This window comes from Mobula birostris, chromosome 24 (assembly GCF_030028105.1).
Source record: "Mobula birostris isolate sMobBir1 chromosome 24, sMobBir1.hap1, whole genome shotgun sequence".
Classification (NCBI taxonomy): domain Eukaryota; kingdom Metazoa; phylum Chordata; class Chondrichthyes; order Myliobatiformes; family Myliobatidae; genus Mobula; species Mobula birostris.
In genome coordinates this window covers 59,581,088-59,608,022 of record NC_092393.1, presented here as the reverse complement: position 1 = coordinate 59,608,022, position 26,935 = coordinate 59,581,088, and the positions used below count along the sequence as shown (strand labels likewise).

Below are 26,935 nucleotides of genomic sequence, written 5' to 3'. Positions count from 1 at the left end.
GTTGCTCCAGATACTAGCATCTGTAATCTCTTGTGTCTCCCTTTTAAAGTTAATCAGTTTTTGTTTATGTATAGTTTTTCACTGACTATTGTGTTTTTTAGTTTCCTGTAAATGCCTGAAAGAAAATGAATCTCCAGGCAGTATGTGGTTACATGCGCATACTTTAATTTTAAAATTAATGAAACTTTTTAAAATGGCTAGATACATGATAACATTCTTTTATTTACCATCAGCAATACTGCAGGATATTCCATAATAATTTACTAACAATTGAGATTTCCTTCCTCAGTATTTCTACACACAACTGTAAATTTGCCAGTAGTTACAAATGGTCAGAGCTGAATGTGGTTGTAAATTGGTTGATGTGAAAGGAGGGTTGAACAAATGAGGTTTTAATTTAATTACATGATGTAATATAATCTTACATACTCTTGGCCTGTTGTAAACAGACATGCCCTGCATTGGAATGCTTCGGTATTGCATTTAATTTTCTAAGCTGCTTGTGTTCATCATCCAGCATCAGTACTGTGGGACCTACCATGGCCCAGTCGTGTCACTCTGAACCAGTTTCGGGATCTGGGTGGTAGAACAGAAGGAATTCTGAAATCCTCCCTTTCACTTGGCGACTTCTCCGAAGTGAATTGCACAGCTCCCATAAAGGCACCTTGGATTGGGGTAAGTGTGGCTTTTAATAGTTTTAATTTGTTGTCATGATGTTTGATTACTGTGCAGTTCAGTTGCAGTCAGGGTTGCAACGTCGTACGTCACTGCAGAAAAAGTGTTTTCAATAAGGACGGAGAAATGAATTCACCTTTTGTACATTGGTTGTTTATCAATATTTGATTCTGTATTGTTTTTCATAAATACTGTATTTCTATATCTTCATGTAAATGCCCACAAGGATAATGAATCTCAAGGGTGACATAAGTGGCCACTTTACTAGATACACCTGCTCATTAATGCAAATATCTATTCAGTCAATCAAGTGGCAGCAACTCAATGCACAAAAACATGCAGACACGGTCAAGAGGTTCAGTTGTTGGTCAGACCAAACATCAGAATAGGAAGAAATGTGACCTAAGTGACTTTGGCCGTGGAATGATTGTTGGTGCCAGACAGGGTGGTTTGAGTATTTTGGAAACAGCTGATCTCCTGGGATTTTCATGCACAACAATCTCCAAAGTTTACAGAGAATGGTGTGGGAAAGCAAGAAACAGCCAGTGGGGGGCACTTCTGTGGGTGAAAATGCCGTGTTATTGAGGGAGACAGAGGAGAATGGCCAGACGGTTTGAAGACAGGAAGGTGACAGTAACTCAAATAACCAGACATTACAAGAAGTGGGTGGGCTACAGCAGCAGAAGACCATGAACATACACTCAGTGGCCACTTCATTAGATACAGGAGTGACTTAATAAAGCAGCCACTGAGTGCACACATACTTTGATAATAGATTTACTTTGAACTTGGATGGAGAACGGACCAGCATACTGGGCTAATTCTGAACAGGAGCAGAGACTCAGCAATATTATCCAATGTTGGTGTCAGTCTTGGCTCAGTGATAGTGGTGTCTACGTGGTCACTTCAAATTTCCCACTAGTTTTGAAAAGACTCAAAACTTTCCATATTTCCGAGAGATTTGAGCAAATAATTTAAAATAATGTTTCTTAGCAGTAAATAGGTTTATTATTGTCATATGTACTGAGATACAGGGTAAAACTTTGTTTTGCATACCATCTTTCAGTTGGAGGCTGAGCCCTGGGGTTGGAGGATGATGTATGTATGTGGGTGCGAGGGAGGAACAGGGCTTGTTTTGCTGTTGTTTTGTTGCTTGTCGTGTCTTGCGCAGTTCTGCTGAACATTTGGGCATGCTATGTTGGAGCCTGAATGTGTAGCAACACTTGCAGGCTGCCGCGACACTCTGGTGTGTTGGTTGTTAAGGGCAAAGGGCACATTTCACTGTATGCTTCGATGTATGTGTGATAATAAACTTCAGTCTTGAATCCACACAGAGCATTTCATAACAATAGCAGTGTTACAGAGAAAGTCCAGTGCAAACAGACTAAAGGCTGATTTATACTTCTGCGTAGGCTCTACGCTGTTGTGAGCATTTATACTTGTGCGTTGGTGTGTCTGCGTCACTCTGCAATTCACCACAAAACACTGGTTGGCGGTGGGGTTTCTATGCCACTGTGTTGAGTTTCTTTGTGTACTTCAAACAATGGCGACTGAAACTGAGCGCATCATGTTGGAGTTGGAGCTAATAAATGTTGAACAAGAGCTACTTTTATTGAAATTACTGCAACGCAGAAGAGAGAAGACATCGGAGGGGATACTGTGTACGACCATTGAACGGATTGAGGCAGAAGGAGGGTGAATTTTCTGCGCTTGTCCAGCCACTGAGAGACGTGGACAAGGATTGACAGGTAGATTTGACAAGAAGAAGCAACCAGAAATGCATAGGAGGAAATGTGATGCTACCAAGCGGACCAATCGCAGTTGTTGCGGTCTGCGTCGCCGCGACGCGTAGTTATATTTTTGGGGAGGTGCGCATCAGGCTACAGCATAGGGTACGCGGCTACGCCGTACCTATGGCATAGATTCGATGTAGAAGTATAAATTGGCCTTAAGGTTGAAAGTCACTGTAGTGTCCTTGATTATGTTGGCTGCCTTACTGAGGCAGCGAGAGGTACGGAAGTACAGTGCAGAGGGTGTTGGGAATTCTTGAGATTGGGCATTAAACCAAGAACTTGTGTAATCTTAGAAGATATTACATACAAGTGTTCCTCAATTTACAAAATCATAGTGTTTTTTTTAATCAGAAAGCTGTTTACCATTACTTACTTGAACCCTATCTCACCTACTGGAGCATAAGCCACTGACAGTGACTTGCCGGAGTCCTCTGTGCTGGGCCAGTCTTTCACGTTTTCTCCAGGTGTAGCTCATCTTGGTGGCCCCATGTGCCACCTAGACACTAAGGGTTCAGACGATGAGCTCGTCTTAGTGTATCCTTCCTTTCCCAGGGATGAAACTTTGGGAGTTTCTGTTGGCATAGGTTTTTACGGAATGGGTTTGCTAGCCTCGTGCCCAATCCTCCTTTCACAGCTGGGTCTGGGACTGTCCATGGCAGAGTTTGTTTCCTATTAGTTTCAGAGTAAAAATTGGTTGCATTCCAGAGTTGAAAAATATTGATCAAAGACATTATCACTGCAAGTTTCTGAATTAACAATAAATTACAACAATTAAATCTTAAATTAAGATAATAAAAGCATTTCCAGGTGGTCATCAAGAGAGACACAAATCCTGAGGGGTTTTAACTGGGTGGACACCACCTTTGTGGCAGAGGTCTCGAGAAAGAGGTTGCCCATTGAAAAGAGATGGGTCATAATTTCTTTATCTAAGAGAGTCGTGAGTCTTTAGAGCTGTCAAAGGCCAGAGAGAGCAGGATCATCTTTGAGACAGATCCTTGATGAGTTAAAATGTTACAAGCTTACATTGACAAGGTGGGGATCAAGAGCTGAGAATAGAGTCAAGTCAGTCATGGAGTGTGGACTGCTCTCTTCCACCTGATAGAGTGGAGTGTTTTTTGGGATGTAATTGCATCCAGTGCTGCACTGCATATTGAGATCGTCATCTTGAAACCAAAAACAGAACAGCTGGAAGAACTGAGTGGATCAAGCAACATCTGTGGAGGCAAAAGGTGTAATTCGATGTTTTGGATTGAGATCCTGCTTCAAAGGAAGGAGTCCAAGGATGTGGCAGTGTGAGGGAAAGCTGGAGGCTAGTAGTGAGGGATGAAACCAGATTGGGAGGGTATGATGGGCAGACAAACCAGGTGGGGGGAGGAGGGTGGAAGAGGATGAATAAAGGAGAAGAAAACTAGGTGATTATGTGGGCAGCACAGTAGCATAGTGGTTAGCATCATGCTGTTACAGCACCCGTGACCAGGGTCAATCCCTGCCACGGTCTGTCGAGTGTTTGTACATTCTCCTAATGACCGTGTGGTTTCCTCCCACACCCAAAACCTGTCCAGATTGGTTACTGAGAGGAAGTGTGCTATGTTGCTGCTGGAAGCTGGGGTGCCCCAGCGCATCTCGGACTGTGTTGGGTTACTGAATGGCGGTGTGCTGTGTTGGCGCTGGAAGCTGAGGTGCCCCCAGTGCATCTCGGACTGTGTTGGGTTACTGAGTAGTGGTATGCTATGTTGGCGCTGGAAGCTGGGGTGCCCCCAGCGCATCTTGGACTGTGTTGAGACTTGTCACAAAAAAGTGCATTTCTCTGTTATGTTTCGATGTACGTATGACAAATAAAGCTAATAGTTTGTTTTAGGTTGTATGAGTGGGAGGAGAGTATGAGTATAGGTTACCTCTGATTGGAAAACATTCACACTCTTGGGTTGTCAGCTACCATCAAGCACTGAGTAATCAATCAGGAGATAGACACATTACATGGAGAACGCTATGGTGGACTTTGGTTACTTTATAGCCTAGAGCAATGTCCTAATGTGAATGATGGCATCCGTTAACAGTAGACCCCTTCCTCAAGATAAAACAGTAACTTAGAGTGGTTACCCAGCTTCCTCCCTTCCACCATCAGATTTCTGGAATGGTCCATGAATGCCACCTTTTTTTGGTTTTTTTTGCAGTGTATATTTATTTTTGTCATTTATATTAATTTTATGTCTTTGCTCTGGACTGCTGCTGTAGAACAAATTTCACCTAATTTAAGTCAGTGATAAAAAGCCTGATTCTGATTGTACCTCAGTGATTTGTTTCAGCTCCTTGGGAGAATGTTTTGCTGCAATGATACCTGCACACCCCCACCACATCAATTCTCCCACAAGACAAATATTATATGGGTTTGCACAGTTTTTGAAATGTTCAAACCAGCAGCAGCTAGCCTTCAGTGTATGGGCACTTTTAAAAGACTCGCTCTTCCCCTTGTGATCTTCCCAGTCCTGACAAAAGTTAACAATCTGTTTTTTTTTACTCCCTGATTTATCATCAAACTTGGTTATATGCCATGGATTCCAATCTTCTAACCAGTTACTTAACACTTTATACATTCCCACATGTTAGACTAACTCTGTCCTTTGCAAAACAAGATTTGTTTCCAGGAATAATATCACAAGCATTACTATTATTACTTTGTTCCCATTGTAAGAAGTCTTCACTCTGTAATGGCTATAAATTACAGCAACTGACTGATGTACACCAGATGCTCACCCTTTTCACTTTTTAATTAACCAGCTTAATATTAATTGTTGAAACTCATCATGATTTCTCAGAGGAGGTGCAACCCTCAGAGCTACTGGTTCATTTTGAAGCCACCTTGAGGGACATACAAAATAAACTTGGATCAATCCCAGTAGTACATTATTGTTGATCAAGTCAGTGGTGTTACAATACTGCATGAAATGATCATGGGTATTATCGCAATAAAGTTCATTACTCTCGGGAGTAAGTTCGGTACTCTTGGGAGTCAGTGACATTATAATGAAAATTCATGAATCAAACTCTCACTAATTTATTTTTGTCTGTCTGCCTGATTGTGGAGTAGGCCTTTCCTGCCCTCCGAGCCATGCCACCCAACAATCCCTGATTTAATCCTAGCCCAATCACAGGACAATTTACAATGACCAATCAACCTACCAACCAGTGGGTTGTGGGGGGAAACCAGAGCACCCGGAAGAAACCCACACAGTCACAGGGAGAACATACAACTTACAGGCAGCAGGAATTGAACCCAGGTTACTCGTACTGAAAAGTGTTTTGCTCACCACTGTGCTGCCCCAAGCATCAAGAATACCTATGAAAAGTACCGTAGTGCTGGTCAGAGTACATATATGTTCAGAGTAAATATCCTATCAAGTACATGTATGTCACTGTGTACCACCTTGAGATTCATTTACAGTAGAACAAAGAAATACAATAGAATCAATGATAAACTACACAGAGAATCAATGACAAGCAACCAATGAGCAAAAGAAAACAAACTGCAATTACAAAAAAACCTTAGTAATAAAAAAAATAAGTAACACAGAAAACAAGTTACAGAGTCTTTGAAAGTGAGTTCATAGGTTGTGTTCAGTGAAGTGAGTATTTGTCCTTCAACCAACATGATCGTAAAATGGCTACATCGACAACCGCATTGGTGCTGCTTCCTGCACCCATGCAGAGCTCATCGACTTCATCACCTTTAGCTCTAACTTCCACCCTACCTTCAAATTTATCTGGCCCGTTTCTGACACCTCCCTCCCCTTTCTTGATCTCTCTGTCTCTATCTGTGGAGACAGCTTATCTACTAATGTTATAAACCCACAGACTCCCACAACTACCTGAACTATACCTCTTCCCACCCTGTTACATGTAAAAATGCCATCCCCATCTCCCAATTCCTTCATCTCCACATCTACCTTCAGGATGGGGCTTTTCATTCCAGAACTAAGGAGCTGTCTGTCTTCTTTAAAGGAAGGGCCTTCCCTTCCTCCACCATCAATGCTGCCCTCAACTGCATCTCTTCCATTTCGTGCACGTTTGCTGTCACCTTATCCTCACCTACTACCCCACAAGCCTCCGTGTCCAGCACATAATTTTCCATAACTTCTGCCACTTCCAACAGGATTTCACCACCAAGCATCTTTCCCTCACCCCACTTTCTGCTTTCTGCAGGGATTGCTCCCTACGCGACTCTGTTATCCATTCGTCCCTCACCACTGATCTCCCTCCTGACACTTATCCTTGCAAGCAGAACAGGTGCTACACCCACCCCAACACCACCTCCTTCACTACTATTCAGAGCCCTAAACAGTCCTTCCAGGTGAGGTGACATTTCATCTATGAGTCTGTTGGGGTCAGCTACTGTATCCAGTGCTCCAGGTGTGGCCTCCTGTATATTGGTGAGACCCAACGTAGATTGGAGACTGCTTCGTCGAGCATCTACGCTCCTTCTGCCAGAGAAAGCAGGACCTCCCAGTGGCAACATATTTTAATTCCACTTCCTACTCTCATTCTGACATGTCAGTCCATGGCCTCCTCCACTGTTGCACTCATGTTGGAGGAGTGACATCTTATATTTCAACTGGGTTGTCTCCAACCTAATGGCATGAACATCGATTTCTTGAACCTGCAGTAATGCAACCCTCTCCCTTCACCATTTTCCCCCCTCACCTTATCTCCTTACCTGCCTATTACCTCCCTCTGTAGCTCCTCCCCCTTTTCTTTCTTCCATTGCCTTCTGTCCTCTCCTATCAGATTCCTCCTCCTCCAGCCCTGTATTTCTTTCACCAATCAACTTCCTGGCTCTACTTCTCCTCCCCCCCCCGCCACCTTTCCTGGTGTCACCTATCACTTTGTGTTTCTCTCTCCGTTCTCTCCACCTTCTAACTCTGACTCCTTGTCTTTTTTTTCCCTCCAGTCCTGATGAGCAGTCTCAGCCCAAAATGTCGACTGTACACTTTTCCATAGATGTTACATGGCCTGCTCAGTTCCTCCAGCATGTTGTGTGTGATGCTTGGATTTCCAGCATCTGCAGATTTTCTCTTGTTTGTCATAAACTAGACAATCTGTTCATTTACGTTGTTGCCATTTTATGGAGCTTGTTGCATCAGATCACCCACTGCACTTCCAAGACTGCAACAAATCCCACACTGCAAGATTCCAAGGACACTCCGCTGTAGGATGGGAATGAAAAGCTGGTCCTGCCGGCATTGGCCAAAAACTAAGAACTGAATGAACAAACATAAAAAATCTGCTGCTAACAGCTCACATTCATGATATACAGGATCAGAATCAGAATTGTTATCACTGACCTGTGTCATGAAATTTGTTGTTTTGCAGCAGCAGTTCAGTGCAATACATAAAGAAAAATTACTATAAGTTACAAGAGGAAATGTATTTTAAAAATAAGTAGTGCAAAAAAAGAGCAAAATAATGAGGTAGTGTTCACGAATTCATGGACCATATCTGAAATCTGATGGCTCTCTGTGTTAAAAGGCTTGCCTCTGACATGTCCCTTATATTTTCTTCCAATCACCTTAAAATTATGCCCCACATATTAGTGAAAAATATTATCCCCAAGCAAAAAAAATCTCTAGCTATCAACTCTTGTCTATTCTTGTTATCATCATCTATCAAGTCCCCTCTCATCTTCCTTCTCTCCAAAGGGAAAAGTCTTAGCCCACTTAACCTATCCTCTTAAGACATTTATCACTTAAAAACCAACAAAATTAAACAATTTTAAAGCAGTTTATATTTTCTTCCCTGTGCTCTGTCAGACCAACTTCTGACCCTGTCACAGGGTCCAGGGCAGATACATTTTTGACTCTGCATTTATAGAAGTGCCAGACTCGCAGCTGTTTCAGTGGCCAGATGCCAGTTGTTCAAGACAAGATCTTGTTGGGATCCGCCCCCACCTAATTCAATGGCGTAGAACAAACATTTCACATGTACAATTTCCACAGCTGATTTAGGCTGTAAACCTTGTGATTATTTGGAATTTTTAGTAAAACCTTAATTTGAGCAGGTATCAGTAGTTATATGTATTGACGCACATGTGACAAATAAAGCTAATCTTTAATTAAGGATAAAGATCTCTTTTAAAAAAATCTTTGTTTTTAATTTGTGGAAAACAGACTACTTTGACCATGTGATTTTGTCATGCATGAGACTTGATGAACTTAAAGTCTCTAATTTTTTGCTGCAGTTATCTGACTGGAGGACAGAATTCTCACAGGATATCCAGAAGTGCTTACTCGAAGAAATAAGGTTGTCCAATCCAGAATTCCCTGTACGAAAACTGTTCAAGCCATTACTCCAGAAACGAAATGATCATTTTGCAGACATGCTCAGAACAGGTCAGTGCATGGGTAGTATTTGAGCATTGTTTTAAGTTCAGCTTAACCAGGAGCCGGGTTTAATTCCACCGTTGTCTGTAAGAAGTTGGTATGTTCTCCCCGTGACCGTATTGAGTTTCCTCCAGTTGCTCTGGTTTCCTCCCACATTCCAAAGATGTGGGTTAGTAGGTTAATTGGTCACATGGGTATATTTGGGTGGCGGGAGCTCATTGGGCTGGAAAGGTCTGTTACAGATGTTCTAAACCTAAATGAACTGTATAAAAAATTAAGTGATAAATTTATACTGATGTATCAAAGTGTTGTTATCCTGCTTGATATTTCAGAATAACAATGATGGTTTTCTTAACCAACCTCAACATAAGATTGAATTTTATATGGGTTTGTGAAGATATCAGTGCAGCTAATTCAATTCTGAGGTCCTCCATTGGTTGATGTTGACCATAGGTGTTGCACCCTAGCTTTCTACATGATACGCAAACCAGTGCAGTACGATATGGAGAGCAAGCTGTTGTCCATGTGGCTGGCTCCCCCTCTCCACACAGCTGATGAATCCAAAGGAATGACCAAAATTGATACAGTTTGGCACGAGTGGCCTCGCAGGAGTTGCTAGTCAGAGTTGGACTCAATGTAGGACTACTTTAGGTACTCTATCTCCAGATCTTTCCTCGGGGTTTACGCCTGAAGGCTTCCCCATGAGTGGTTATAGTTGCAAGGCGGCAGAGGTTTGAAATCAGAGATTTCTTCCTCCTAGGTGAGCTGCCAACCACATTTTAGCTCGTCTGCCTAAAGTGACTGGTTTTAAGTCACCAGTAATCCGTCATTGCCCGTTCTGTCAGTAGAAAAGGCTCTGCCAGGCTAAGTAGCTAAGCCAAGTGTGAAGGCCAGGAGCTGAACTTGGTTGTCAGAGGCTATTTGAGACACATGCCATTGGGAGCATTTAATAGTTAGAGGGAACTTGCCTCCACTACCACTCCTGGCTATAACAATCTTAAGGAACCATAATTCAACTAATTATCAAGTAATCTTAGTTAGTTACCCTTCCCAATCCACTGTAAGTTGCCTTCATCAATTAGATGTAACAGCATCAAAGAGATTGCTGCCCCTTCTGTGGATGACCAGGATGGATTGACTAAAGCTGTGGTTTATGTATATGAAATCTTGATTATCTGTCATCTCTCTTCCTCTGTATTTCTGTGGCCCTGTTAACACTCTAAGATTAACCATGCTCCTCTGCTTCTATATAGTCCATTTCAGACACCTCCTTTCCCTTTCTCAATCCTTCTGTCTCTGGAGATAGCTTATCAACTGATGCCTATTACAAACCCATAGACTCTCACAGCTACCTGGATTATATCTCCCTCCATCCCCTTCTCACAACTCCCCCGTCTCTCCCACATCTGCTCTCAGGATGAGGCTTTTCATTGCAGAACGAAGGAGATTTTCCCTTTCTTCAAAGAAAGGATCTTCCCTTCCTTCACCATCAGCACTGCCCTCAACAGCATCTCTTCCATTTCATGCACGTCTGCTCTCACCTTATCCTCCCGTCACCCTACCAGGGATTGGGTTCCTCTTGTCCTCACCTACCACCGCACTGGCCTCCGCATCCAGAACATAATTCTCAGCAACTGCACATCTTTCCCTCCCTCCCCCCCCCCCCCCCCCCCCCCCGGCAACGCAACCCTAGAGAGCTCTTAACCCTATTGGGAAGTTACAGACACGAGATTCTGCAGATACTGGAAATTTGGAGGAACACATGCAAAATGCTAGAGGAACTCAGCAGGTCAGGCAGCATCTACAGAGGGGACTAAAGTTGATGGTTCAGGAAGAGACTCTTCATCAGGACTAGAATGAAGGGGGCAAAAGCCAGAATAAGAAGATGTAGAGTGGGGAAGGAGTTCAAGCTGGCAAGTGATAGATGAAACCACCCTATTCTGGCTTGTTCCCCTTCCTGTCCAGTCTTAGTATTTCCAGTCATTTAAGTCCTTTTAAATATCCCTATTGTATCAGGCTCTACCTCCCCCCAGTGGAGTGGTGCCATACACCCACCACTGTTTTTTTTAAAAAAAAGCCTACCACTGAAATCTTCCCCTAAACTTTGCTCTACTCGCCTTAAACAGATGCCCTCTGGAATTGGTCATTTCTGCTCTGGGGTAAAAAGTGCTGGCTGTCCACTCTATGCCCCACATAATCTTACAAAATTTTGTGTTTATTTTTGATTCTTAGGATCTTCAAATAAAATGGAGAATTCTGTTATAGAGCTTGATGCAGAGCCCCAACAAGCATTACCTGTGTGTGCCAACCCAGAACCTCTGCTGGGGAAAAGGAAGAGACGGGTTGAAAGGCAAGATCAGAAACAGAAGAGGAAGAAAGCACTTGAAAGTGAACAGGATTTGATTATCATCAGGGATGAGGAATATTGCACTCAGGAGCTGTCCACAGGGTCTGAGAGCTCTACAAGGAACGGAAGAGGCACCGATAACCAGAACTGCACAGCTTCGACCAGGAGTCGGCTGAGTCGATCCGTTAGGAGAAAGCAGCAGAAGTCTGAATGTGAGAGCAAAGTAGCGGAAGCTCAGACCGTGTCTGCCCCATTGCCTGTTTCTAAATTGACTGACCAACCAAAGAGGGAGCAACCTGACACTTCTGATGGTAATGTCATTTTCATTTCTGAGTAGTCATCTTTAGTCAACCCTGCATGTTTGATATGAACATGAGAATGCTATTCATTCCTTCAAGGCTGCACTCATCCTCTGCTGGTTTCATTAAAGTTATAGAATCTCCCTCTGGTGCCCCTCCTCCTTCTCTTTCTTCCATGCTGCACTGTCCTCTCCTGTCAGATTCCTTCCTCAGCCCTTGCAGACAGCAGCGGGATTGGACCCGTGTCACTGACGCTGCATTCCAGTAATGTACTGCGCTGTGTTCACAACTCTGTTTCCTGCAGTCACGTGGCAGAGCGGTTGCCATACGAAGTTGTGATGCATGTGAACAGAATAATTCCACAGCTTGGAGTTTAGACAGGCAGAGCTGTCTAATTGTGGAGAATATGAACTGTTATCGTCTTTGCTCCCCCTGCTGATGATGTGCTGCTATTTCTGATCCCATCAAAACTGTGTCATAGTTAAATACCTCTTGAGAATCACAGAAAATGTTAATTGAACCTAACTTTTCAGGTTTCATCAAGGAAGATCTGCTCTGGACTGAGAAATACCAGCCGCAGCATTCCAGTGAACTTGTTGGAAATCTCGGTGCAGTCAGGAAGTTACACAGGTAAGTGATAAGATCAATCTGAGTGGCTTTTTCCCTCAGTTAGAAACTCCGCATCACTTTTCCTAAATTAGAAATTCCAAACTCTTTGGAAATAGTAAATGGAATGGATAGATTGGCTAGTTGTTGGAAAAGTAATTGTATCCCATTTCTTATGTCTATGGTATTTCATGATGCAATATGATATTTGTACAGCTTGAAAATATAAATTCTTTCTCTTCACTGACCCACACTTGTGATTTATTGCATTAATTTATAAATTTAAAGGCTGATTAGTAATTTAGCAAAATCTCAGAGTCTAATCCTTCTGTTTGCTTTCAATTTTTGCCTCCTTAAAAGTATCATAAAATTATCTAACTTGTGAATATAAGAATCTTGGAGCAAATCAAAATTAAGGAGCATTGAATTTGAATTCTGGATTGAAGTTTATCTGCAATTTGTTTGTCTTGTTCAAACTTTCAGTATTTTAGACTGCACATGCTCACCACTTCCCTTGCGGCTTCAGGTCTGTAAAGTTTGCCAGCACTTTGAGCGCTTGCATGTATGATCACTGCTCACTCATAAGTGAGCTATAGTTGGCTAGTTAATGATAGATATCTCAACCTGACTCCAGCTTTATCATTGCAGCTCTCTGGTAGCTTTCGAGAGGGTGCAGAGGAGATTTACTAGGATGCTGTCTGGACTAGAGAGCATCACCAGAGAGGTTGAGTGAGCTAATTTTTTTCTCTTTGGAGTGAAGGAGGATAAGAGGTGACTCAATGGAGGTGTATAAGATGATGAGAGGCATAGATCGAGTGGACAGCCAGAGACTTTTTCTCTGGACAGAAGAGAGCAAAATTTTAAAGGCGATTTAGAGGAAAGTATAGAGAGGTTGTCAGAGGTAAGTTTTTTTACACAGAGAGTAGTAGGTGTGTGGAATGTCCTCCCAGGTATGGTGGTAGAGACAGATACATTAGGGGCATTTTAGAAACTTGGATATGAACATGGATAATAAAAAATGGCAGGCTATGTGGGAGGAAAGGGTTAGGTTGAATGTGGAGTAGATTAAAAGGTAGGTACAACATCGTGGGCTGAAGGGCTTGTACTATTCTGTAAAGTTCTATATTCTTTATTTAATGAGTGGTTGGTTGTTAGTATAGATTCAGTGACCAATTTTAGACCTGTGTCCGTAGATTCACAAGCATTGGGGATTGAAGATAGGAACTTCATTCAATTTCCCTATTCTAGAAACACCAAGACAATAAGATTGAAAGAGTACAGAGAAAATTTACAAGGATGTTGCCAGGATTTGAGGACCTGAGTTATAGGGAAAGGTTGAATAGGTTAGTATCTTATTCCCTGGAGCATAGAAGAATGAGGGGAGATTTGACTGATGTATACAAAATTATGGGGGGTAAAGGTAGGGTAAATGCAAGCAGGCTTTTTCCACTGAGGTAGGATGAGAATAGAACTAGAATTCATAAGTTAAGGGTGAAAAGTGAAATATTTAAGGGGAATCTGATGGAGAACTTGTTCACTCAGAGGATGGTGAGAGTGTGGAACGAGCTGCTAGTGGAAGTGATGGATGCAGGGTCGATTGCAACATTTAAGAGAGGTGTAATGGATGGGGGAACATGGAGAATTTGGAGGTCGATGGAAGGGTATGGAGGGATATCGAGAAAGTGCAGGTAGATGGGGCTAGTCAGAATAACAGTTCAGCACAAGCTTGATGGTCCAAAGGGTCTTTATCTGTAGTGCTCTATGACAACATGGTTTTTTAGATACATTAGTGACTCTTAAATGGGTACATGGATGAAAGAAAAATGGAGGGCCGTGTAGGAGGAAAGAGTTTGGTTGATCTTGAAGTAGGTTAAAAGGTCGTCACCACATTGTTCACCGGAGGACCTGCACTGTGCTGTAATATTTATGTTCCATGACTTTTAGTACACTTATTGATTCTTCATTAATAGCAATAGTCATTCACATAAATAACATTAGTATTTTGAATTATCCTGAGGAATCTATCCCAAGATTTGACTTGTAGGCAGATGACTGGACAGGACACAAAAAGAGATGGTAATGAAGACACTAAAATGAAGAAGAAATATGGAAATTACAAAAGTATTCCATACCTTACGGCCCAGACTACTGAAGACTGGCTTTCAATGATTAAAATGATGAAAAATGATTATACATAATGTGGCAGAATTGAAGAATCGGCTAATTCAACACAAAATATACTTAGCTACAAGCAGGAACTAACTGCAGACAAACCATAGTTACTGAGAGTTCACGGTGAGCTGCATAAGTTAGATTTTGTGGCCAGATGAGTGTGCAGGTGAAGTTTGAATGAGGTAAGTTAAAAGTCGTTCCATTGAACTCAATGGGTGCTCTTGTGTTTTTCACATAGTTGGTTAATGGAATGGAAGAAAAGAGCTGATAAAGAAGAAACAAAAAAACACAAGGAAAGAAAGACTGAGAAAGATAAGAAAGTGGGTATGTAATATTCCTTAATAAATTATTCTGGGTAATGTTGGATTTCAGTGTTTAGTCCACTAGCAAAGTAATTCCTCTCTATAAGAGTTGCATGCATCTTTGGCATCTGAAACTGATCAAATTTCAAATAGAAAATATGATGCAGTCACAGTCGTATTCTTTTAATCCTGTAGCATTTAAATATTAGCTTTGTTTGTCAAGGTATATCGAAACATTCTGTACAATGAAATGTGCTGTTTACGTCAAGGACCGAGGATGTTCGAGGACAGCCAGCAAGTGTCCCCATCGTTGTGGCACCAACATAGCGTGGCCACAACTCACTGACCTTAACCTGTACACCTTTGGAATGTGGGAGGAAACTGGAGCACCCATAGGAAACCCACACCATTGATTGAAGAATGTAGAAATTCCTTGCGGACAGCAACGGGAACTGAACCTCAATCACAATTGTTGGCGCTGCAAAGCGTTACATTGACCCTTAGACTACCGTGCTGTCCTCAAAGGAAATGTATCACTGTTACTATCAGAATAGTGGAACGTACAAATTTCATTACAGATGCGGCAGAAATTGAATCGCAATTGCCGGCACTGTGAAGCATTCCACTAAGCACTATGCTACCGTGCCAACCCTTTATCTTATTTTAGTAGACTAATATAAAGCTCAAAATAACATCAGTCCATCAACCAATTTCACGAAAGGGTGCTTCATGAACCTTAAACCTTGGGTCATAAAGAATACTATTTCAATGCACAACTTAATTTTTCTTTCATAACTTTAGCTGTGCAATGAGCCAGAAAGTTTGTGTTGTTTCTCACTGAAAGGCTACATTGAACAGACAGGTGCCCACATCATGAAGACTGAAGTCCAACTTTGGCCAGTATGGGTACAGTGGGCCAAGTGGCCTCCTGCCATAAACACCAGAAATCACGTTTGTTATCGCCGACGTACATCATGACCCATCTGGAAGGGTCTCTGCCTGAAACACTGACTGTTTATTCATTTCCATACATGCTGCCTGACCTGCTGTGCTGCTTACGGATTTCCAGCTTCTGCGGAGCTTCTCACGTTGTGAAGTTTGTTGTTTTGTGGCAGCAGCACAGAGCAATGCATTAAAAAATATTATTAAGAATAATATTAATATTATAAATATTATTAAGAATAGGTGACGCAAAATAGTGAAGTTCAGAAATCTGATGGTGGAGAGGAAGAAGCTGTTCCTAAAGTATTGAGTGTGTGTCTTCAGACTCCTGCACCTCTTCCCTTGAGGGTGTCAGTGAGAAGAGGGAATTGCCTAGATAGTTGAGCTGAGTTCCTCTTCACACCTTGTGGCACATCAGGCAGCAACCTTGTCATTTCTTTATAACATATGTCTGTCTTATGAAGCTGAGTTGCTCGTTCCATGCTCAACCCAGCATGAGCCTGGACCACCTGCCTCGGAGTCCAGTGCGGATGCTACCACACCATCAGCCAGCTTGTCCTTGATAGTGAGGGTCGTTAATGATGTATTCTGCCTTCTTGAAGCGTCACCTATTGAAGGAGTATTCTGATTCTTGAATGGGTAATTTCCTATTCAGCCTGTTGCAGAGATTTATGCTGTATCAATATTTCTCCATGAAGGTAAATTTGCAATTCAACCCTATTAGGCAGGCTCTAGCAGACTGACTTGGACGCTGGTGGGGGAGATTTTTGCTAACCTGGGTGTAAAACTCATGATCTGTCATGTTCAATGACTGTTCATCAGTACCTGCTGTTTGAAATGAAAGGTTGATGAAGAAAAAATCATCTGTGCTAACAGAAAATAAAGACGTGTTTAGAAATGTCCTGCCGAAATGTTTTGGCCCAAAATGTCGACTATGCTCTTTTCCATTGATGCTGCCTGGCCTGCCGAATTCCTCCAGTATTTTGTGTGTGTTGTTTAGAAATGTAATTTAAGAACTGATGGCTACAATCACAGTTGCAGTCAATCTCTAGCTGGCAGTTCTCCACCTTTTTTTTACAAAGATAAAAAATCTGCGGATGCTGGAAATCTAAGCAACACACAAAAAAACTGCTGCAGGAACTCAGCAGGCAAGACAGTATCTGCGGGGACAAAGGTAAACAGTTGATGTTTTGGGCCAAGACAATTCATCAGGAAGGTTGAAGATATAAATGCCTTGTCCCTCCCCTCAGCAACACCCCCCCCCAACCTTCCTGCTCTAACTTTTATCTTTTTTCCCAGTCCTAGTGAAGTGTCTCGTCACGAAATGTTAACTGTTTACCCTTTTCCATAGACTTCACCTTTTTTTGTTTGCATTTATCCACTTTCCATTCTTTTATTGGTAATCCACTCTGTTTGACCTGCCTCTTTCTCCCCATAGATGCTTGGGACAACAGTGATTTTAACTTGGAGAGTTCCGGGGATGAAGATTTTTTGTGCAATACAGTGCTAATTACTGGACCTCCTGGAGTTGGGAAAACGGCTGCAGTTTATGCCTGTGCTCAGGAGTTGGGCTTCAAGGTTTGTGTTCTACTTCAGGTAGCATCCTTAATTCCACTTTTGTTCGTTCTGTTAAAGAGCCTGCTTGATAACGCTAGGTGTTTTCTCAAAGTTCTCTCTCGTTGATATCAGTTAAATATTAGTGGAAAGCCTGGTTAGACACATAAACAAGACCTCCAGCAAATTTCACAGATAATCAGACAAACTCGTATCCCTTGTAAAGAATAAACACGAGAGGTTCTGTAGATGCTGGAAATCCAGAGGAACACACACAAAATGCTGGAAGAACTCAGCAGACCAGGCAGCAGAAGCACTTTTAGTAACAGACTAAGACAACTGCGTTGCTCCGAAGAGCGTCATATGAGGTCATTCTTACCCTCGGCCATTAGGCTCTATAATGAGTCAACCTATAACTAAGGAATTGATGACCCTTCCTGTAATACTGTTTGAGGTAATTTATTTTTTATTCTTTCTTACTTCTAATATTTGTATATCTGTGCATTTGTAATAGTACTGTGACACTGTAATTTGCTTTGGGATCAATAAAGTTTCTATCTATGGAAAAGAGTAAGCAGTCGATGTTTCCGGCTGAGACCCTTCATCAAGACTGGAAAGAAAGGAGGAAGAAGCCAGAATAAGAAGGTGGGGAGGGGAAAGAGTACAGCTAGAAGGTGATAGGTGAAGCCAGGTGGGTGGGGGAGGAGCGATGAAGTAAGAAGCCGGGAGGTGGTAGGTGGAAAAGGTAAAGGGCTGAATGCAGAATCTGATGGGACAGGAGAGTGGGCCATGGGAGGTAGACAAATGAGGAGAAAAAAAAGGGGTAAGAGGGGAGGGCAGAGTGGGGAATTGAAATTACCAGAAGTGAGAGAAATCATTGTTCATGTCATCAGGCTGAAGGCTATCCAGACGGAATATGAGATGTTGCTGCAACCTGACTGTGGCAGTACAGGAGGCCATAGACCAACATGTTGGAATGGGAATTCGAATTAAAATTTCCATAGTTGCAGCCTGACCTGCTGAGTTGCTCCTACATTTTGTTTGCATTGCCCTTGTTAAGTGTGTGTGACTCTGTGTGCAGTCTACTTAAACATAGAACATGGATTAGTACAGGACAGTTCAGCCCTTTGATCTACAATGTTGTACCAAACATTTAAGACAGACAGACACAGGAGCAGATTTAGGCCATTCGGCCTGTCGAATCTTCTCCACCATTCCTTCATGGCTAATTTATTATCCCTTTTATCCCTTTTCACCTGTCTTCCCTTCATTAACTTTGACGCCTTTACTAAATCAAGAGTTTTTTTTTTGGCATGTGCATCTGCGTGTCTGTGATGATGTCTTTTTGATGGCTGTTTTACAAGGCGCTGAGCGAGGGAGAGACTGTGTGGCGCACCACTCCTCTCACAGACATTTTCACAGTATTTTCCCTTTATTTTACGAGGTCGAGTTGCGATCTCAACACTCAACCTGGCACGGATGGAAAGCGTACTCAGGAGCGGACTCGACTAGTTTCGAACCCGGGAACCTCTGCTTCCGGGTCCGGCGCCAATGTCGTTGCGCCACCAGCCAGCCCACTAAATCAAGAGTTTCAACCACATTATACCCAATTACTTGGTCTCCACAGCCTTCTGTGGCAATGAATTCCACAGATTCACCATCCTCTGTGTAGAGAAATTCCTCCTCATCTGTATTCTAAAAGGGCATCCTTGAATTCTGAGGCTGTGTTCTCTGGTCATAGACTCTTCCACCATTGGAAACATCTCCATATCCACTCTATCTAAGCCTTTCAATGTTCAGTAAGTTTCAATGAGACCCCTCATCTTTCTTCTAAGCTCCAGTGAGTACAAGCCCAGAGCCATACTTTTAACCTACTCTTAATATCAAGCTAACCCTTCCCTCCCACATAGGCACATTAGAAAGAAAAATAGAAGACTACCAAAGATTCTCTTAAACGTCCCTAATATATCGACCTCTACCACCACCCCGGCTGTGCATTCCATGCTCCCACCACTCTAAACTTGCTTTCCTCAAATCACCTTAAAATTATTTCCCCTCACCCCATATTAGCCATTTCCACCCTGGAGAAAAAAGTCTGTTATCCACTGTATCGATGCCTCTTATTGTCATGTACACCTCTAACAAGTCACCTCTTGTCCTCCTTCACTTCAAAGAGAAAAGCCCTAGCTCACTCAATTTTTTTTCTCATAAGCCATGTTTCTCTAATCCACTTCTGTGTAGTGTAGGGAAAAATAATACTGCTACCCTTGAGAGTTAATTTGTTTGCCTTTTGAGAAAATAATGAGACAACTGATGACCCTTTTCCTTTTCTTGGTCTTCATTACATATTTACTGAGGAGGTGCTCAGAAAAATGTTTTCTTATAATAGAAAGCAAACTACTTAATCGGGTCAAAAATCCTTAAAAAAGTGTTTCTATCTGTAGGTATTTGAAGTAAATGCCTCCTCACAGCGAAGTGGCAGACAGATCCTCTCTCAGCTTAAAGAAGCCACGCAGTCTCACCAAGTTGATAAACAGGGAAACAACGCTCTCAAGCCTGCCTTCTTCAGTGGCAGCAAGTCTCTTCCACCACAAACAGCCAGGTCTCCAAGTGAGTGTCAAACCTTTGTACTCTTTAACAACAGCTTTCTTATTTTATGAAATTTGTCTTATTTTTATGCAGTAAATTGACATGATCGGGGTTGTTCCCCGAGAGTGGTGCAAGCAGTTTCAATAGGTATCTTTAAAAAGGAATCCCAATGACGGATCTTAAGAAGGCAAACAGAATGTTGGCCTTCATTACTAGAGGGATTGAATTTGAGAGAGGGAGGTCATGCTGCAACTATACAGGGTACTGGTGAGTCCGCACCTCGAGTACTGTGTGCAGTTCTGGTCTCCATACTTGAGGAAGGATCTACTGGCTTTGGAGGCAGTGCAGAGGAGGTTCACCAGGTTGATTCCAGGGATGAAGGATTTAACCTATGAGGAGAGATTGAGTGGCCTGGGACTATACTCTCTGCAGTTCAGAAGAATGAGAGGGGATCTTATAGAAACATACAAAATTTTGAAAGGGATAGATAAGATAGAAGTAGGAAAGTTGTTTCCATTGGTAGGTGAGACTAGAACTAGGGGACATTGCCTCAAGATTCAGGGGAGAAGATTTAGAACGGAGATGAGGAGAAACTGTTTTTCCCAAAGAGTGGTGAATCTGTGGAATTCTCTGCCCAGGGAAGCAGTTGAGGCTTCCTCACTAAATATATTTAAGAAACAGTTAGATAGGTTTTTACATAGTAGGGGAATTAATGGTTATGAGGAAAAGGCAGGTAGATGGAGCTGAGTTTATGGACAGATCAGCCATGATCTTATTGGATGGTGGGGCAGGCTCGATGGGCTGGATGGCCTACTCCTGCTCCTATTTTTTATGTTCTTATGATCTTGGCCCAAAGCATCAAGTATTTATTCCTCTTCATAGGTGCTGCCTGACCTGCTGAGTTTCTCCAACGTTTTGTGTGTGTTACTCTAAAAAATTGAATAGCTTTATCAAAGATTAGCTTTATTTGTTGTGTGTACATCAGAATCAGGTTAATATCACCAGCATATGTCATAAGATTTGTTAATATTGCAGCAACAGGACAATGCAAGACATAGTAATAGGAAAAAAACTGAATTACTGTGTGTGTGTGTGTGTGTGTAAAATATTTAGATTAAATAAGTGCACAGAAAAGAAATAAAAAATGTAGTGAGGTAGTGTTCATGGGTTCAATATCTATTCTGAAATCTGATGGCAGAGGGGAAGAAGCTGTTCCTGAATCATTGAGTGTGCACCTTCAGGTTTCTGTACCTCCTCCCTGATGGTAGCAGTGAGAAGAGGGCACATCCTAGGTGGTTGTGGCCCTTAATGATGGACGCTTCCTTTTTGAGGCATCACTCCTTGAAGATATCTTGGATATTACGGAGGTTAGTGCCCATGATGGAGCTAACTGATTTACAGCACAGGATCACAGTTTACTTTGATCCTGTGCTGTAGCCCCCACCCCCTCCACCAGATGATGATGCAGCCAGTTTGAATGCTCTCCACAGTACATCTGTAGAAACTTGTAGGTGTTTTAGGTGACATACCAAATCTCCTCAAACTCCTCATGAAATATAGTCGTTGTCATGCCTTCTTTATAGCTGCGTCAATATGGTGGGACCAGGTTAAATCCTTAAAGATGTTGACACCCAGGAACTTGAAATAGAAATTGCTCACTCTTGTACCACCTTGCACTTCTCCCTCCCCTTCCCCCACCTTCTTGCTCTGACTTCTCTTTTTTTTTCCAGTTCTGATGAACAGTCTCGGCCCAAAATGTCAACGGTTTACTCTTTTCCATAGATGCTCTCTGGCCTGCTAATTTTCTCCAGCGTTTTGTGTGTGTTGCTCACTCTTTCTACTTCTGATCCCTCTATGATGACTGGTTGTGTTTTCTCGCCTTACCCTTTCTGTAGTCCCCAATCATTTCTTTGGTTTACTGACGTTGAGTGCAAGGTTGTTACTGTGACTCCACTCAACTAGCTGGTATACCTCACTCCTACTGTACGTCCTCTCATCAACATCTATGATTCTGCCAACAAATTTATAGATGGCGTTTGCGCTGTACAGTAAAATGCATGTCTTGCATCAACAACCAATATAGTCAGCGGATGTTCTGGGGGCAGCCCACAAGTATCTCCATGCTTCCAGTCCCAACATAGCATATCCACAACTCACTAACCCTAACCCAGTTAGACACACTCAGCCCTGAGACACCAGGCAAGGTAACTTGATTACAAACAATTGGTTTGTTTATCATTACAGAATGTCTCTGGTGCTTCCCACTCTCAGTCCAGAGTAGAGACCCACATCAATATCAGGTTTATCATCACTCTAAATATGTCGGAAGATTTTTTTTGTGGCAACAATACAGTGTAATACATTAAAATTACTATAGTAATATGCACAAGTCTTGGATGGCATAGCTATATATATATGTGCCTAAGACTGTTGCACAGAACTATAATTGGGCAGTGGGGGATCATTGGGCAGTAGGGCCTGTTACCGTGCTATAACTCTGAAGCTAAAAATATAAATCTCTTTTCCCTCATGTTCCCATCATAAGCATATTGCCAAAGTCAGAAGTCAAAGAAAGTATGTATATGTTACCTTGTATTACCTTGAGATTCATTTTCCTGCAAGCATTTACAGGAAAATAAGGAAATACAATAAGATTTATGGAAAACTACACATAAAGACTGACAACCATTGTGCAAAAGACGACAAATTATGCAAATAAAAATATATATATACATAAATAATACTGAGAACATGGGTTGTAAAGGGCCCTTAAAAGTGAGTCTTTAGGTTGTAGATTCAGTTCAGAAGTTGAAGTGAGTGAAGCTATCCATACCAGTTCAGGAGCCTGATGTTTGTAGTGATATAACTGTTCCTGGACCCGGTAGTGTGGGACTTAAGGCCCCTATACCTCCTTTCCCATGGTAATAGCAATTATGTGTGGGCATGTATGTGTGAAAGTATTTTCTGCAACACCACTAAAATGACTTGATTCCTTTTCCACAGAGAAAGCAAACTCTCCCAGAAGCACTGTCACATCACCTAGGAAAACTTCCTTGTCTCCTAGGAAAAGGGGCTCAAAGAAGAACCTCGCACCTATGTTCTTAGCAAATTTCTTCAAAGCCCCGGTGAAGTCTAACAAAAATGAAGAATCAGAAAAAACTGACAAGCAGATGAGTGGTGAGAAGATAAGTTATGTTAAAATATGTTTTCCAAGAGGGTGAGTGTAAAGCAATAAGAAATATTCCTAACCCAGTGTGATCATGATTAAAATTATAGTCATAGAGGATCTCAGCACTGAAACAGGCCCTTCAGCCTATCCAGTGCATGCCGACCTGATCTCCTGTCTAGTCCCATCTATCTGCAGCTGGGCCATAGCCCTCTATGCCCCTCCCATCCATGTGCATACCCAAATTTCTCTTAATTGTTACAACTGAACCCACTTGCACTGGCAGCTAGTTTCACACTCTCACCACCCTCTGAGTGTAGAAATTACCCCTCTGATTTCCCCTTAAGTATTACACCTTTCACCCTAAACCTATGACTTTTAGTTCTAGTATCACCCTACCTGAAGTTAAATCCTCTATGCGTTCACCCTATCTATACTCATAATTCTGTACACCTCTATAAGATCTCCCCTCATTCTCATAAACTCCAGGGAGTAAGGTCCTAGTCTATTCAGCCTTTCCCTACAACTCAAGGCCTGGCAATGTCCTTGTAAATTTTCTCTCTCCTCTTGTAATTATTGGTATCTTTCCTGTTGGTAGGTGACCAGATGTACAGAAAAAAACTCTGAATTCAGTGTCACCAGTGTCTTCAGCATAACATCCCAACTCCTGTACTCTGATTTATAAAGGCCAATGTGCTAAAAACTCTCTTTATGGCCCTATCCACCTGTGATGCCACTTTCAAGGAATTATGGATCTGTATTCCCAAGTCCCTGACTCTCCCATGCTTCTCAGTGCCCTACTGTTCACTATGTAAGTCTTACTGTGGTTTGAAAGATATTTCAGAAATCACAGGTAGCAAGTGCCACACTTTAACACCAGATGATGGAGTGACATTTTATATGGAAATATTCCCTGTGGGGGAATTACCTGAATTTATGGAGGAACTTAATTCCTGGGAAATGGATTTGAAACTTTGGTGAAAATGAGCCCTCACCTGTGGACTGAAATGATCTACAAGGTTATTAAGTTGACATTGCTGTTCAGGAATGAGAAGTAAATTTTATGAGATGAATAACACTTAATCTTAAACAAGAGGTTCAGCAGATACTCAGTGTGTATTGCACATTGTTTCCTCTGTTCAGTATCCATAAAGTGCCCATATTGTAGGTAAACCTCAAACTCTTAGTTGGTGATCAAAGTGAGAACTAGCAGAAGGATGCTGAAGCTTTTTTTTCCCTTTTATTTAGTCAAATCACAGAATATTTGTAAGGCCCAGAAGAACAATCCTCAAGTTTTAGAAGTATCTAAGATTCACCCTGGGTCTGAGAGCAAAGACATGGAAGAGTGTAACAGAAAGAGTGCCACATCACTCATTTTGTTTGAAGAGGTAGGTGTATAAATACATTCACCCATGCTTACCTGGCAGAAGAAATGCGCAAATTTATTTTCTATCTTTCACAGTGATGGCTAGTTCTGAAGATGCAGGTTCACAGGTTTGGTAAGTGAGACATAATACACTGATTACGAATAAGCGTATTAATCATTTATTTACAGACAAACAGTAAAACATTCGACCAAACATGTAAGCCTCCCTAAGTTACACAAACTACGATACTAAACATTCAGTAACACTTCAAACTCAACAGCTACCTCATTAATTCTCCCCAAGTTACACAACTACAAAACTAACCATTCAACAATCAGATACTTATCTCAGTGTGCGTGTAGGCCCTGCTATATCTGCAGCAAACTTTCCCACTGGTTCCTCAGCACTGGCTGTGACCTCAGTGTGAAGATGAGTGCCAGGAGACAAAGGAAAGGCCCCGAGGTGCCTGAAACTGGACACCAGTGATCTGGCGTACAAAGCAACCAATGGGAAAGAGCTGCTGCATCTTTCAAACAGGCCAATCAATGACCAGCATGGTAGAAGTAGCTTTCGACAGACAAGTAAACTTAATTCTTCACATTACCCTGGTCTTGATTAATAACAGTTTAATGAGCTGTAAATGTGTGAATTTATTTGTTGTAATTATTGCAATTCTCTCTTAAAACCCATGTCTGCTTTTGTCAGTTATTTCTTAGTTATCAATATACTAAGCTCTGAGAGTTCTATTCAATAAACCTATTGAGTATTGAAAGGTCTAGCTAGAGTGGCCGTGGAAGAGGTGGTTCCATTAGTGGGAGAGTCTAGGACCAGAGGGTACAGCATCCAAATACAAAGACATCCCTTCAGAACAGTGATGAGGAAGAATTTCTTCAGCCAGAGAGTGGTGAATCTGTGGATTTCATTACCACAGGCAGTTGTGCAGGCCAAGTTATTGGGTATACTTAAAGCAGAGGCTGCTAGATTCTTGATTAGTCAAGGTGACAAAGGTTACAGGGAGAAGCAGGAGAATGGGGTTGAGAGGGATAATGAATCAGCCTTGATAGAATGGCGGAGCAGACATGATGAGCCGATTGGGCTAATTCTGCTACTGTGTCTTCATTTATTTATAATTTCCAATGATCAGCATATGCATTAAACTTACATTTTCTAAAAGATTATTTTTATTTCTCACATGTACATCAAAACAACATGCAGTGAAATGAGTTGTTCTCAATGACCAACACAATCTGATGATCTGTTGAGGGCATCCCACATGCTTCTAGTGCCAACATAGCATGCCCACAACTCAGAAGACGTAACCGGTACGTCTGTGATGTGGTATGAATCTGGAGTACTGGGAGGAAACCCATGTGGTCATGGGGAGAACTTAGAAACTCCTTTCAGAATTGAACCCTAGTCTCTGGCGCTGTGAAGCGTTATGCTGACCGTTAAGACCATATGGCATCATAGAATTAGGCAGGTCAGCTCATCAGGTGTGATCTATTATGCCATTTTGCCGTCCATATCACTGAACTCTCACTTTAGGTATACTCACGTTATTGTTTTCTTTCTTAACAGGTAGATGTGATATTTGATGATGATGCTGGATTTCTCAATGCAGTTAAGACCTTCATGGCAACTGCAAAACGGCCAGTTATACTCACAACTACTGGTTAGTTCTTGCTTTTTTTTAATTCCTCACTATTTACAGTAAATAGCAGGACCCTAAGGATAGGGATCTTGGGGTGTAAATTCATACCCCTTGAAAGTGGCAATAAAAATAGTAAGGAAGATGTATGGTATACTCACTATCGTTGGTTAGGAAATTTTCATTGGGTATATTTAAAGCAAAGCTTGATAGATTATTGATTAGACAAGGTGTTGAGAGGGATAATAAATCAGCTATGCTGGAATGGTTGGCCAAAGACATAATTCTGCTCTGATGTCTTTTAGAATTGAGTATAAAATTCATATTTAGAATTGAGTCAGGAAGTCATATTGCAGTGGCATAAAACTTTGGTAAGCCACATTTGGAGTATTATGTTTAGTTCTGGTCACTAGTACAGGAAGAATATAAAATTATCAGAGGCACAGACAGAGTAGATGCATCAGGAAGTATCTAGACTTATGCAAGACATAGGTAGAGTAGATAGTCTTTTTCCCCAGGAATGCCAGTTACTAAAGGACATAGTTGTAACGTGAGAGGAGAAATATTTAAAGGAAATTGGTACGGCAAGTTTTTTTTAAACTTACATTGAAAATGGAAGCTGCCAGAGGCAATGTTACAAAGGTGTTTAGACAGGAGCATCACACACAGATGCCGGAGGAACTCAGCAGGCCAGGCAGCATCTATGGAAAAGAGTACAGTTGACGTTTCGGGCCAAGACCCTTCATCAGGACTGTGATCTTGGCCCCAAAACATCATCTGTACTCTTTTCCATACATGCTTCCTGGCCTGCTGATTTCCTGCAGCACTTTGTGTGTGTTGCTTGGACTTGCAGATGGTGTCAGAATTGAGCTCCGAACTCCAATGGCTTGGAGTAGTAATTGCAACACTACTGTAGTGCTCATGTGGTTGTGACTGGCCAATGGGTCTGTCTCTTTTCTGTATTCTGTTCCCTTATGCCAAATTATTATTAGCCAGTGGTGAAGATAAGATATTAACTGTGGACTTCCTTAAGTGCGAAACGAACACAGAGCAACTCATTAAGAAATCACTTAAGAGCCCCATGTTGAGAAATCACAAGGA

The 26,935-nt window shown here is 41.9% G+C and overlaps 1 protein-coding gene across 3 annotated transcripts in view; it reads left to right on the top strand.

Annotated features, from left to right (window-relative positions):
- Positions 1-26,935, top strand: part of atad5a (ATPase family AAA domain containing 5a) — a 65,943-nt gene that overhangs the window by 16,738 nt on the left and 22,270 nt on the right. For all 3 annotated transcript variants that reach the window (XM_072242122.1, XM_072242121.1, XM_072242120.1), the window contains exons 9-18: positions 518-675; positions 8,701-8,851; positions 11,075-11,500; positions 12,022-12,118; positions 14,505-14,590; positions 16,949-17,088; positions 19,509-19,674; positions 22,657-22,830; positions 24,068-24,211; positions 25,769-25,858. In XM_072242122.1, the coding sequence (XP_072098223.1) occupies positions 518-675; positions 8,701-8,851; positions 11,075-11,500; positions 12,022-12,118; positions 14,505-14,590; positions 16,949-17,088; positions 19,509-19,674; positions 22,657-22,830; positions 24,068-24,211; positions 25,769-25,858 (1,632 nt within the window). The remainder of the gene's footprint in view (positions 1-517; positions 676-8,700; positions 8,852-11,074; positions 11,501-12,021; positions 12,119-14,504; positions 14,591-16,948; positions 17,089-19,508; positions 19,675-22,656; positions 22,831-24,067; positions 24,212-25,768; positions 25,859-26,935) is intronic.